The sequence below is a fragment of the Rhineura floridana genome, chromosome 17, assembly GCF_030035675.1.
Source record: "Rhineura floridana isolate rRhiFlo1 chromosome 17, rRhiFlo1.hap2, whole genome shotgun sequence".
Classification (NCBI taxonomy): Eukaryota; Metazoa; Chordata; class Lepidosauria; order Squamata; family Rhineuridae; genus Rhineura; species Rhineura floridana.
Window position 1 is genome coordinate 6,674,727 of NC_084496.1, and position 14,719 is coordinate 6,689,445.

The following is a 14,719-nucleotide window of genomic DNA, read 5'->3' on the forward strand; positions in this document are numbered from 1 at the left end:
GGAGACAGTGCACTGGAAAGTGTGCAGTGACATTTGCTTTGAGGCAACGTCATCTAACCTTCCCACAAGCCAATCGGAATGAATGCTGACTAAATAGCCAACGCCGTCTTAACTTCCCCACAAACGATTCAGGATGAACAGTCAAACAGGTCGGGTTGTAGTCAACTATATCTTACTCGGAGCAGACCTATTAAAATTAATGAACCTAAATTAGTCATATATGTACAATGGGTCTACTCTGAGTAGGAGTAGCATCGAATGCCACCCATTGTCTGGGAGCACCCTTGGAACCACTTCTTTCAGAATGTGGTATAAGGTTTGGGGACCCTTCTGCGGAGTGGGGGCCCAGACATCTTCCTTAAAGATGATGAGGGTGAGTCACCACTATATGCAAAAAAAAAAAAAGGTTTCTAAGCAGTTTATATAAAAATCGGATTACAGAAACAATACTAGATAAACCTCCATCATTAAAATGCACAGTAAAACCCATTACAATGTTAACATGTTCACAATAGCGAGTTTTTCTCATTGCCTCCTTTTGGGTATGTATTTATTTGTGAAACTCCCCCCACCCATTCACTCTGCCACCTCATCTGTATCTCTATTGAAAATTGAATACAGAATCTTACAATATACAGTAAAACTTTGCAGCAATTTGAATAGGAGGCTCAGGCAAACCAATCAAAGGAATGCCTGTGTAAACAGGCGCATCTTCAAAAGCTGTCAGAATCCCAATTCAGATTTGGCCACTCGTATTTCAGCAGAGAGTTCCCTCTCCCCTGATGATGCCACACTGTGTTTGGTTACAGTCTTGGTAGACTTTAAAAACGACAGAAGAGTGGCCATCGCTCAGTGGTAGAGCGCATCCTTTGCAAGCAGAAGGTCCCTGGTTCAACGCTTGGTATCCTCCAGTTGAAAAAGAATTGGATTGCACACAGGTGTGGCACCTTAGGCCCGGGGGCCAAATGTGGCCCTGCAGATTTCTATATACGGACCTTGGGTCTATCCCTAGGCAATGCCCTCTCTCCGGGGCACACTCTTCACTGGCCCTGCTTTGTGGCCTCCGTGAGCTCTTTTGTTTGCCTGGAATGTGTCAACATGTGGTGATGCTTCTTGCTTGCCTAGAAAGAGGACCGCCTGTGTGTAGAAACTCAGGATGTGGATGAATTCTGACCAAAATGGAAACCGATGCGGAAATTGCCAATAATTCGTCCCACGTCTGGAATGGAAATCAATCCAGTGAACGTGATGGATATTACCTGGTGGTGTTGCTTTCAGCCCACAAACGATGCATAATTGATTACGTCTCCCCTCCCGTTTGTGTTATGTTTCCTTTGCGCTGAAACGAGCAGGGTGGAATAACGCAATGCCAACGTAATGTATAGAATTGATTGCATGTTATGTGATTTCGCCAGAGCAGACAGTGAGACAAATAACATAGTTGTTGGCAGAAGATAAATTGCAGTGAACAGGAAACAGTGCTGCATGTGATAAACGCACAGCAGAATAGAAAACAATGCCTTCTTACATCCCCAGTAGCAGTAGTGTGGTGGCAGATTCAGAAGTGCACAGTCCCTTCATGACAGTGACCCAATGCCCCCTTACAGCCACATCCTCTTTTCCACTTTCCTTTTTCTCCCTTGCTGTCCCTTGCTACCAGAGACGTCCCTCAGAGCCAATCAACATGAAAGGAGAGGCTGTGGGTTAACTACTGAGAAGCGTCTTCTCAGTGGCTAACTCATCTTTCACTCTTGAGTGGCTTCAATCAGCATGAAAGGGCAGGACTCTTCTCAGTGGATAACAAACTCCCTTTCATGCTGATTGGCTTGTACATAGGGACCTGGCTGGGACCCAGCTCCCCAAAAATGAGTCTATGACCCCTGGAGCCTGCACCCCTGCCTTGTAGAAACCTCTTGAGTATGGCTGGAGTGTGCCTCTTTTATTAAGGTAATAGTCATGTCCATTGATCTGCCCACTTTTACCACAAGCGATGGATACATAGCTAAGTTATGCTGGTGACTGAGAACAGGCGAGAGAGATAAAATCTATGTGCTTACCTGTAGAGAGTGAAGAGCGAGGGGATCTGGTAATCCCGAAGAAGCAGCAAAGTGGGAAGCCAACTCTCCATTAGGTCTTGGCAGGCATGGAACCCTAAGATAGAAGGAGACGGGGAATGGCTGGTCTGCGTATGATGACTGGGCTTCATTTATTCGAGGATTTATGGCCCACTCTCCAAAATCTTTCCCAGGGCACTTGTGCGGTGTTGTAAAGGCAGGCATAGGGAAACCGGTGGCCCTCCAGATGCTGTGGGACTATAGTTTCCATCTTCCCTGGCTACTGGCCATGGAGGCTGATGGGAGTTGGAGTCCAACTCAGAAACACAGAAAGCTGCCTTATACCAAGTCAGGGCATAGATCTATCTAGATCAGTGCTGTCTACACTGAATGGCAGCAGCTCTCCAGGATTGCAGACAGGGTTTCCTCTCAGCCCTACCTGGAGATGCCGGGGATTGAACCTGTGACCTCCTGCATGCGAGGCAGATGCTTTACCACTGAGCTATGACCAATCCACTGAACAACACCTGGCGGGGCACAGATTCAGCTAAGCCCTAATCAGAGTAGATCCACTCACCTCAATAAAGTTAAGTTAGGCTATTATTTCAGTAGGTCTACTCTGAGAAGGACCAGCATTGACTGACCTAATATATTTCCCTGGGGAGTGTCAGCAGTTTAATGGTGGTGTGAAGATGACAACTTCATGGAAGGTAAGGCCATCACTGGCTACTAGCCATGATGGCTATGGTTTGCCTCCGTAGTCGGAGGTGCTATGCTTCCAAATGCCTGTTGCTGGAAACTGCAGGAGAGCAGAGTGCTTTTGCTCTCAGATCCTCCTTGCTTCCCATTGGAGCATCTGATTGGCGACCCTGAGAACGGGATGCTGGACTAGATGGGCCACTGGCCTGATCCAGTCGGGCTGTTCTGATGTTCTTATATGTCTAGTGAATTGCCCCTTGTGATGTGGTGAAACTCTCAGAAAACCTGACAGAAGAAGGGTCTCAGTCTAGCCTTCCCCTCAATGCCTCTGTTTTTTGATGTGTTTTGTTCAGGCATACAACACACGCTCCCATGCTTGCAGTGTGAAGCAATCCAGGAGACATGAGCCGCTTTAATCGCCTCGCACGCTTTTTGCAGAGAGCGGATGTCAGACAAGGCCACAGGGCAGCCCAACAGCTGACTGTCTGTGCATGCCCCCCCCCCGAGGCTGATCGCATGATGGCACGTTGGTATGAGATTGCTCAGAGAGAGCCCACACATCACACCTTTTGTTGGTGCATAATGCCAGTTTAGTACACTTCTACCTTGCAAGGCCAGGACCCTTCCCTGTCCCCTTTGAAACCTAGACAGGACTTATGTCGATTCCACTCGTAAATCACACCTCTGGCATAAAGAGGATGTAGCCTGGAAACATCCCCAGCAGAGGGAGAGAGAGAAAATAGTGAGGGATTTGTTTGTGCAGCTGTTGGAACTAGGATGCCAAACACTCTCGCACGTCATAACTGGGAAACGTGAGAGGCGTGACACTGCTGAGGTTATGGGATCATAGCGTTTGGGGAAGGGGCGGGGGGGAAATTTGTTCCTAGTCTGCAAAGTCCTCTGACATTTCTTCCAAGCTTGAACTGATGTGCCAGGGGGATTGCATATTTACAAGGGCATTTTACTATCCTGGTACTAATAACTTAATACCTACGGAATGTAGTGGAGAGAGCCAGTAGAACATTGCCTTGATCCTAAATGGGAGCACCCTTGTAGTGCCACAGAATGGCTCTCTCTCCCCTCCCCCCTTTGTGAAAAGTTTTGGATTGCCTTTCAGCACTTGACAGGCAATATGGGGGAAATGCCCATCGTTATGATACCTGGGACTTCCAGTTTGGCGGCCGCCATGGTAAGACATGATTCAGCTCTTCTCCTTTCTTTCTTATCTCTCCACTAATTGCATGGCCACTGACCTCTGGTTTTATGCAAAACAACATAGTCTTTTGGCCGTTTCAACTCTGCTATCTCTGCTAAGGAGATAAGAAGCTGGTGTTCTGTTGCTCTGCCTGTTTTGTATTTGCCTCAAACTTCTACTTATTGGCCTACACTCCTTTGTGATATTTCTCCTTCCCTGAACTCTGTATCTGCCTGGGGTCTGGAAACACGTTTATCAGGCAGCCTTGAAAGTGACCTCTGACTCTCAGCGTTACGTTCTCATTGCTCAGAGGCCGGAGGTGCACAGCACCAATGATATACACAAGGCAGAAATGCAGAGAATTGGGTATATCCCCGGGGGCAGAGCGGCTGCCAAATGAACAACCTAAAATCACTCAATATTTCCCCCCTAAGCCTGGAAGCTCTGGAAGCTCTGACACTGCCCTTTTACCTCCAGATGCTCAGAAGGCTCCAAACTACAATGAATACTCACGTGAATGGTCCTTGGATTTGCAACTACCCATGCAAATAGCAAGGGAAATTTCTCAATCCAAAAGCTTGGCTGAGGAACTGTTTGATGCTGGCTATAACTGCTCTCTCATCCTCCTTGATGGCAGTATTCCTAATGAACTGCTTACTTTAGACTCACTGCATGAGTCACAGGAGCCCTCGGATCCCCCATTGTCCAACCACTCCAAGCATGAGCAGTTCCCCTATTCGGATCCCTCGAACCTTAAGCCCCCTTTGTTGAGCAGTGGAGAACCTGTGACGGAAGAACTGTGCCTGATAAAAGCATACCTTGCTGAAATAAACAACCTACTAACCACCTTGGTCCAGGCTATGGGTTCACTCCTTGAAAATAAATCTAGTAACACAGGCTCGTCTCCTAGCTCACCTAATAACTCTTGCCGCCCAAAGACGGTTTTGAGGAGGAAATCTAAGAGACCTTCTCCTCATGAACGCCCATTACTAGGGGCCAAAAAGTCAAAGAACATCAAAAATGCAAAATCAGCTGGAGATAGGAAAATGAACTTTAAACCGCTATTTAGATTATAGGACTCTCCACCAACCCCTTCTCCAGCCGCCCAGCCTCATGCTGTTGTCAGGAATAAGAAAGCCGCATTGTGTAAAGATCTTCAAGAGGACGTCGGCAAGTCTGGTCCCCAGGTCCTGAGAACATTGTCTATCCCCGCCGAGAAAGATCCAGACACGTATCATTCTCCCGTAAAGCTGCCCCCCAAGTTTGAGGGGTTTAAGTTGGGCCTCTTTCAATATGACAGGAACTTTCATCTATCTCCTGAACAAAGCAATGCTGCCCCGGGGATAAACCTTTCTCTCCTCCCGACATGGCGGGAAACCTCTGCTCCTTCATCTACAGCAGCAAGTATCTCCGAATCCACTTGTTGGAATCTAAAATTAGAACCTGAAAACCTCGTGATCACATGCTATCTGAGGACCTCAGGTAGATGGCCCTCTTTCCCGAGCATTCCGTTTCTGGACTCCTGCTTTAGTCGGACTCTCTCTGCAACGCATCGCGTGAGCTATACTAAGCAAATGGTGAATCTGTCATCCAATACATCCCGTTGGCGACTGATTGTCTCCTTCCATTCCGTGAACATTGCCTCTCAGATTTATAACGCGAAGGAGAAGTTGAAGAATTCTGGCATATGGGTTCAACGTTATTTCATCAATGTTTCTGCCCCCTCGCCACTTCTCAATTCAGCCTCCTCCATCAATCGCAGATCTAATACTGTTCTACGGATGGCAAGGAAGAAGAACCGGGCGGATCCAGAGGATCGGACTCCAGTTGAACTTTCACTTATTACTGATGCCTCTACTTCAACTAATCTTGCAGAGAGCCGGACGGCCAGAAACTGTGATGTCAGTCCTCCTCTTAGTAACTTTGTGGACCAGTATAATGAGGAAGAGAAAATGATTATCAACTCCTTCGACACGCTATGCCCCCAGGACCAAATTGATGTCCTGCTTAGTCTTGATCAGCTTAAGGTCCATCTGTTAAATATTTTCAAACGGGAGTGCACAGATGGTTTGTAGTACAGAAGAGGCTGATTCAGTCTCAAAGTCTCCACTGGACAGTGGCAGCCTCGTCCTTGGAGAGAGCATTGAACAGACTGGGAAATGCTCCCTCACCCCTTTTAACAGGGTAAACACCGTAAGGTCTGTAGAGGCTATCTCGACTGGGAAGGCTCTACTTCGCTCTGATATCCAAGATAATCTGATTAACCCTTCTTTTCCCAGCTGTTCATCTGCTGCGCTTTCACCTTCAGCCCACTCCCTCATCAATGTTCCCATCTGACTTTCCCCTGGCCCCTTCCTCGAATCACCCATGAATTTTCCTTTTACCCATCCTCCCCCATCTGGGGCCAGTCATGTTGACCTTAGGGAGCAAATTACCTTTTTTATCATGGAACATTGCTGGGTGGGCTGTAAAGCAGAAATCCCCAGATCTGGTCTCCTATCTCTCCAATTTTGACGTAATCCTTTTACAGGAAACCTGGTTTATGAACTCAATTTATCTCAATGGTTTTTTAACCATTGATTTACCAGCTGTACCCCCCTTGAGTAAGGGCAGACCTAAGGCTAGACTGGCCATTCTTCTTTCAACCTCTCTGTCTGTTAAATCAACAAAACTTCCTCCATGCGGCTCATTGGCTTTGGCTGTTTTACTGGAACTTAGTGCTGTGTTTCTCCTATTGATTAATGTTTATATCCCTCCTTTTTCAGTTAGGGCGGATATTAAACAAGCATGGGAAGCTTTGGAGAGCTATATTCTAGACTTAGAATCCCTTTACCCCCGAGTCCCCCTGATTATTATGGGGGATTTTAATGCTAGGACTGGCCCTAATAACTCCGCTCTCTTTTCTTCCAATCTTTGGGACGCTACAGACCTTAACAATTTAATTTTCACTTACGAAAAATCATCTAAAGATCAGAAGGTGAATTTTGGAGGGATCTGCCTGGCCCTTTTGGCGGGCTGCTATAATCTGACGATTCTGAATGGCTGCCATCTGATTGATAACCGAGCGGAATACACCTATCTTTCGGGTCGGGGCAGCAGTGTGGTAGATTATGTTCTGACTTCTCCCCAACTACTTAGGTGGATTTCTAATTTTACAGTGGGAAACAGATTGGATAGTGACCATCTCCCTCTAACCTTTACACTTTCAGTGTTTGAGAGTGGTCACTTGATGCCAACAAACATCTACCCATATAACTCTCTCTCTCCCCGATACAAGAGAATTAAATGGTCATCTGACATCTCGGATAAGATAGCCTCCTTTTTAGCTTCCCCATTGGGTCAAGTCCTTAAAGGACGCATCCTAGATGTCCAAACCTGCTTTGAGGGCTATTCCACTCTGACTCTTGCTTTGGAGTCTTTCCTCAAACCTAATCCTCCCCACCATAAAACCTGTACGCTTCACCATCATGCCCACTGGTTTGATAATACCTGCGTGGAAGCAAAGAGAAATCTGAGAAGGATTTACCGTAATTATAGGACCAATAATCTTAATCAACTACCGCCGGAATATTATTCTGCAAAATGCTCCTATAAACTTCTCTTAGCCTCCAAAAAAAGGCAGGCCATACAAGAAGGTTGGAAGGCGCTACTTAACGCATCCAAACTGAATGATTCCAAAATGTTCTGGGCTCTTGTCACTGATGCCCTGTCGTCCGCAAACCCCATTGCCTGTAATATCCCTTCCCATGTTTGGGAACATCATTTTTCGGCCCTCTTTAAGGAATCTCCTTCTCTTTCTTCAGTTTGGCCAGATACAATCGATTCTGTGGATCTTCCATCATGGCCGCCGGTCTCTCAAAGTGAGATTATATTCCTCATCAAACGTTTGAAGGCTGGCAAAGCCCCCAGCCCAGATGCTATCCCCCCTGACTTGCTAAAATCCCATCAGGACTAGTGGGCCCCTCTATTAGCTAACCTTTTTACCATGATTGAAAACTCTGGACGTATTCCTGCCTCTTGGCTTGACGCCATAGTGATCCCTATTTACAAAAAGGGGGCTCAAGATGATCCCCAAAATTTTAGACCTATTAGCTTGCTCTCTACAGTTGGGAAATTATACGCAGGTCATCTTAGTGATAGACTATCCACTTGGATTGAGGAGGAAAATATTTTGGGCCTGGAGCAGGCAGGCTTTAGAAAATATAGACCCACACTTGACCATTGCTTCCTGCTAAACCACCTGGTGGAAAAATACTCTGGCTCTCTTGGAAATGGCCTGTATGTGGCCTTTATCGATCTGAAATCTGCTTTCGATTCCATCCCCAGAGACAGACTCTGGACAAAGCTTTTTCACTCTAGCATTAACAAAAGGCTTCTTTTCCTCATCTACCAACTCTACCAACCCTCTACCTTTAGGGTCAGATGTGGCATAGATGGCTCTTTAAGCAATCCTATTTCTGTTGCCAGGGGAGTGAGACAAGGTTGTATATTAGCTCCCACCCTATTTAATCTTAATGATTTGAGTCAAATCTGTCACTCCCCTGTCTTCCATCCTCCCAAAATAGCTGATCATGCCTGCCCTCTTTTGCTGTACGCTGCTGATACGGTCCTACTGTCTCTATCAAGAATAGGCCTGAAGAGATTATTCCGTGCATACATAGCCTATTGTGCAGATAACATGCTATGCATTAATTTCACTAAGACCAAAATACTAGTCTTCTCTTCTCGCTCTCCTACGTCCGATTGGGTAATTAGTGGCCAGCGGATCTCCCAAGTTAAACAATATAAGTATTTGGGGATCATATTCCACTCTTCTCTATCATGGTCATTCCATATCCGTACAGCTGTGGCTTCCGCTAAGACCATGTCTAAGGCTCTCTTCCGTTTTTTTGTTTCCAAAGGTGGGCAATACATTTCTGCTGCCACCAGAGTCTGTCTTGCCAAAATTGCTGCACAACTTCTCTGTGGTGCCCCAGTTTGGATAAAGGACTTTGGCCCCAAAATCGAAGCTGTTCTCTCCAGCTTTCTTCGCCTAATTTTTGGAGTCCCCCGTTGTGTTACAAATGCAGTACTACAGCTGGAAGCCGGTCTTCCATCCTTAGACTGCCTTTCTTGGACTCGAACTTTATGTTTTTGGTTCAAGGTGGCTCAAGCAACCCCCTCCTTTGGCTATCTCAATGCCATTCAGGAAGACTGTTTTGTCAGTTCATGGGCTAAAGCCATTCAGCATAAATTATCCTCTCTCGGTCTTTCTTCGGACTTCTTAGCCTTATTTGACTACTGTTCAGCCAAAAGGATCATTGTTAATCGCATAAAGGACATTGACCTCCAATGAGATGTAGCAAATGCCGCCAAAATATGTTCTCCACTTCATTTAGCCCTAAAGTTTCATTCCCCCTTCCAAGCTCACTACTTGGAGTTTTTAGATTTCCCACGCTATAGATTGGTTTTTACTAGGGCCAGATTTAATTGCCTAGCATCCGCCCTTCTTGACGACCGCTATCGTGGGGTACCCTACGATAACCGATTCTGCCCCTGCCGTCAGAAGGACATCGAATCTGTGTTTCATGTTTTTTTTATTTGCCCATTTTATGGGCAAATGAACGTACCAGGTTCTTAAACCCTATGGTTGAGAAACTGCCGGGAAGTTCAACAGCCGAGAAGCTGAAACTTCTCCTTTCAGGCACAGACAAGCTTTTAGCTATTGGGGTGGCCAAATTCCTCCACGCAGCCCAACATATACGTAAAAACCAAGTCCCATAAGTTCAGGTTGGCGCCCCCATTTTTATTTTTATTTTTATTTCTGTATCTTGATTGACATTGTTTATTTTAATTTTGTATTGTATACCGGGTCTGTGTCTGTACAATAATAAATGAATGATACATGGCTTGAAAATGCCAAGGACGACTGGAGTCACTCCTGGGGGTGCGTGTGTTTTCTTCCCCCTCCTCCCTCCTCTGCCCTTTTTCTTTTTGTGCTACATCAAGAGGCACCAGAGATCACATCGCAAACATACGTTGGATAATGGAATGGAGCAAGGAATTTCAGAAGAAAATCACCCTGTGCTTTATAGATTACAGCAAAGCCTTTGATTGTGTAGATCATGAAAAACTATGGAATGCTTTAAAAGAAATGGGGGTGCCACAGCATCTGATTGTCCTGATATGCAACCTATACTTTGGACAAGAGCCTACTGGAAGGACAGAATGTGGAGAAACTGACTGGTTCCCCATTGGAAAGGGTGTGAGATGGGTGTATTTTATCACCCTATTTGTTTAATCTACATGCAGAACATATACGGAAAGCAGGATTTGATCAAGATGAAGGAGGTGTGGCAATTGGAGGGAGAAATATCAATCATTAAGATATGCAGACGATACCATACTACTTAACAGAAACCAGTAATGATTTGAAATGAATGGTGATGAAAATTAAAGAGGAAAGCACAAAAGCAGGACTACAGCTGAATGTCAAAAAGACTAAAATAATGACAACAGAAGATTTATGTAACTTTAAAGTTGACAATGAGGACATTGAACTTGTCAAGGACTATCAATACCTCAACACAGTCATTAAACAAAATGGAGACAATAGTCAAGAAATCAGAAGAAGGCTAGGACTGGGGAGGGCAGCTGTGAGAGAACTAGAAAAGGTCCTCAAATGCAAAGATGTATCACTGAACACTAATGTCAGGACCATTCAGAGCATGGTATTCCCGATCTCTATGTATGGATGTGAAAGTTGGACAGTGAAAAAAGCAAATAAGAGAAAAATCAACTCATTTGAAATGTGGTGTTGGAGGAGAGCTGTGTGCATACCATGGACTGCGAAATAGACAATTGGGTGTTAGAACAAATTAAACCAGAACTATCACTAGAAGCTAAAATGATGAAACTGAGGTTATCATACTTTGGACACATCATGAGAAGACCTGATTCACTAGAAAAGACAATCATGCTGGGAAAAACAGAAGGGAATAGAAAAAGAGGAAGACCAAATAAGACATGAATTGATTCCATAAAGGAAGCCACAGACCTGAACTTACAAGATCTGAACTGGGTGGTTCAGGACAGATGCTATTGGAGGTCATTGATTCTTAGGGTTGCCATAAGTTGAAATTGACTTGAAGGCACATAACAACTTTCAGATTGCAAGCCTGACTACTGGCATTTCTAAGCTGCTCTGGGAGTTGTTTTTTAAAGGCTGAAGAGTGGGATATAAAAAATGCTTGATATAAATAAAGGGAAATAAAGAAAATCTAGGACTGAGGCAAAATGTCTCGGAAGACTTTTTTCTTATCTGAGAAGAGTCCTGTGTCACATCCCAAGTCTCGTAGAAAAAAGAAGGCTACCTTGGGGGATTTCCTCCTCCAGTGTGTGTGTCAGCTACCGTTCCATGCCTGGGGCCAGCCCTACCATTTATTTATTTATATCCCGCCCTTCTTCGCAGTAGGAGCCCAGGGCGGCTGCCTCAGGCGGAAGATACTGAGGGGGTGGTGAGTGGACAGAGTTGTGTGTGTGTGTGCCATGTAGCCTGTGCCGCGCCCCCTAAGCTTGCCTTCTGCTCTCAGGAGAGGCTCCCTCTCTGAAACCCTGGAGAGCCTCTGCCAGTCAGTGTAGACGGCACTGAGCCTGACTGGTTGGACTCAGTTTTCGGCAGCTTCCTAGATGCTCCTAACTGTAAAGTGAATGCTGAAGTAAGATTCGAAGCCTAGTGTGGTCAGCTCCTGTGCATGGAATGGGGCGAGACCCCCACAGAGGCTGGCTGGCCGATAAGGGCAAATGGGGCCCTGCCAGCCTTCAGCCAGCCTTCACCTGCCTGCCTAACTTGCAGCCAGGCCAGGGGGTGGCACCTCCTGTAAACTTCCTCTTGAGTCTCAGAGTTGCCGCTTGTAGAACTCAGCAGGGAAGAGAAGAATGGGGGCAAAACTGGAATGAGTTGGCTCTACCCGTCATTGGCTCTCACTGCGCCGCTCATCAGCTCTGGCTCCAACTATTCTGGGTCTCTCTGACTTCCGCACTCCCAGTCACAGTGGGCACCACCCACCACTGGGAGGCGCCATCTTGCCCTTTGCCTCAGACAGCAAAACGACTTGGGCCAGCATCCGCCCCCTCCCACCCCCCCACAATGCCCCAGAACAATGTTAGGAGCCCAGCATTGTGGAAGGTGCAAAATGGCGGCCAGGGTGCCAACGCAGTTGCTGTGGCAACATCAGCACCCTTGGGTGGGGGGGGAAAGAAGAAGTCCTGCCAGGACCCCGCAGCCTCCAAGAAACTGTTGAAAAAATGTCTCCTCCCTTGGGGAAATAGGGCAGAATGCATCTTGAGGATCCCAGTTACAGGCATTTTTTCATGCATACGATTATTTATGTATGTATTTATATATTTATATATTTCCATTTATAGACCGCTTACTGTCTGAAAGATCTCAAAGCGGTTTACAATAGAATACACAAGGTACAATTAAAAAATATCAAATTAATTTACGATTACGCCACATTATTTACGATTGCGCCACATTATGGCACATGCCAGTTTCCAGCGCATTTTCCAATGCTTTCCCAGGCTGTGTTTGAGGCTGAGTGTTTAATAGTCCTCTACAGCTGCTTCACACTTTACCTGCTCGTTAGTGATAGGTATGCTAATGAGCTGATTAGCCCTGCCAGAGTCCGTCTGTTCTTTCATGCTCAGCCTAATCCCAGCAATGATAACACACTGTCAGCAGTGAACAGCTGATGCGGGGGGGGGGGAGCATGGCTTCCTTTGAGACAACTAGACAGAATTTGGTGCTCACTAGCACAGTTGTGATCCCTAGCATGTGTGGAGCTGAGAGATCTGGCGTCCAGAGGCGTCCTTTGGTGAGCATCGTTGCCTGCAGACTGTCAGTATATGGCAAGAGGGATTCAAGAGGCTGTTGGAAATTCAGGCTTGCACAATTAAAGTGGGTTAAAGCTCTGCTGTGCAACAAATCCACTTTCAAGGAAAAAGAAAACTGACTTTTTGCAGTTAGGGAAGTGAGGGGTAAATGCACTGACAAGTGTGGGATGAACTAATAACAGGAGATGTATAAATATCTGCAAGCTAATCAGGATGAATGCAGAACAAATCGTCCTGGTTATATAACCTTCCCACAAACATTTCTAAATGAATGCTCAATAAAAACCAGATATAATCTAACCTCCACATAAGATTTGTGCAAGCCAATCCAGATGAATGCTCATTAAATAGGTTGCTTGGAGAAACCCTGTGTCTGCCTTCTGAACCCCACAAATTGCTGTCACTGGGAAAGGGGGCTTATGAGTATCTCATCCTTTTTACTGAAAGGCCCAAACACCAGCTGATGCAGACAGCTCACGCCCACCCCTGAGTTTCCCCAGCAATGTTGCATCATTGCATTAACACTTGAAAGAAGAACCTTCACACATGAGCTTGCAGAACTCCCTGCCACAAGACGGGCTGGTGTCTAGAAGCTTTCCAAAGGAGATAAGACAAATTAATGGAGGAGGAGATGCATATCATGAATATATCTAACCATGCTGGCTATATGCAGCCTCCAGCTTCATAGGCTATATGCCTGCTCCTTTTCACAGTATCGGTTGCTGCAGCCAGAGACGTCGCTGCCACCGTCCTTGTGTTCCTACCTTGTACCAGCTCCCACAGCACTCCCTTCTCCCCTGCCTGTTGCAGGGCAAAATTGAATATAAGAAAATAAGAGCCTATCTGCTGGATCAGTGGCCCAACTAGTCCAGCATCCTGTTCTCAGAGTGGCCAATGCAACAGCCCTTTCCTCTCTTGTGATTAACAGCAGCAAGGGCATTCAGAGGCATACGACCTTCCAACAGTGGAGGAAGGTATAGATAGCTTTATCTATCCATCCATGAATTTGCCGAATCTTCTTTTAAAGCCATCCAACTTGGAGGCCATTGCAGCTTCTTCTGGAAGCGAATGGCATTGTTTAACACGCTGTGTGAAAACGTACTTCCTTTTTGCTTGTCCTGAAGTCTGCCAACATTCAGTTTCATCGGATGACCTCAAATTCTAGCATTACAAGAGACGGAGGGAAAACTTCTCCTTCCCCACTTTTTCCACACCATGCACAGTTTTAGACACCTCTGCCGTGTTCCCCCTTGCTCGCCTTTTTTCCCTAAAGTAAAGCAAAAGGCCCAAGCGTTTTAACGTTTCCTCGTCAGGGAATCGCTCCAATCCCTTGATCAGTTTGGGTGGCCCTGTTCGGCATCTTTTCCCGGGCGCAGCAAGTCCCCCTTCCTTCCAAAGGGAGGATCAGAGGGTAAGAAACAGGACCTGGGAATGCAAAAATGCTAACGAACCATTGCCTGGGACAGCATGGCCTTGTCCATTAAAGAAGACCACAGATGCCATTCCTGGGTTTCCTTCTCTGTCCAGGCAACTTTGCCGTTCAAGTCTCATTACCTCCCTGGGGATCGGTGTCTGACATTTTGGGAGGAAGTTCTCCCTTCGCTGTCGGAGACAGTGTGTCTCTGAATCCCAGTTGCTGGAAACCACAGGAGGGGAGAGACCTGTTGCACTCAGGCCTTGCTTGAGAGCTTCCCATGGGCATCTGGTTGGCCGCTGTGACCACAGGATGATGGACTAGATGGCCATTGGCCTGATCCAGCAGATCTTGGCTCTGGAGGGTTTATCATCTGTCCAAATGGATTGCTGCCAGCCTCCACCTCAGACACGTGGAACTGGGGTCTCTCCCCCTACCCTCGAGCTCCACAATGGAGACGAAATAGTATGTTTGGTTTGG

General features: G+C 46.3%; 1 protein-coding gene across 2 annotated transcripts in view; it reads right to left on the reverse strand.

Moving 5' to 3' along the window:
- MSS51 (MSS51 mitochondrial translational activator) overlaps nucleotides 1-14,719 on the reverse strand; it is a 38,626-nt gene that overhangs the window by 1,299 nt on the left and 22,608 nt on the right. For both annotated transcript variants that reach the window (XM_061599841.1, XM_061599840.1), the window contains one exon: nucleotides 2,058-2,151. In XM_061599841.1, coding sequence (XP_061455825.1) covers nucleotides 2,058-2,151 — 94 coding nt within the window. The remainder of the gene's footprint in view (nucleotides 1-2,057; nucleotides 2,152-14,719) is intronic.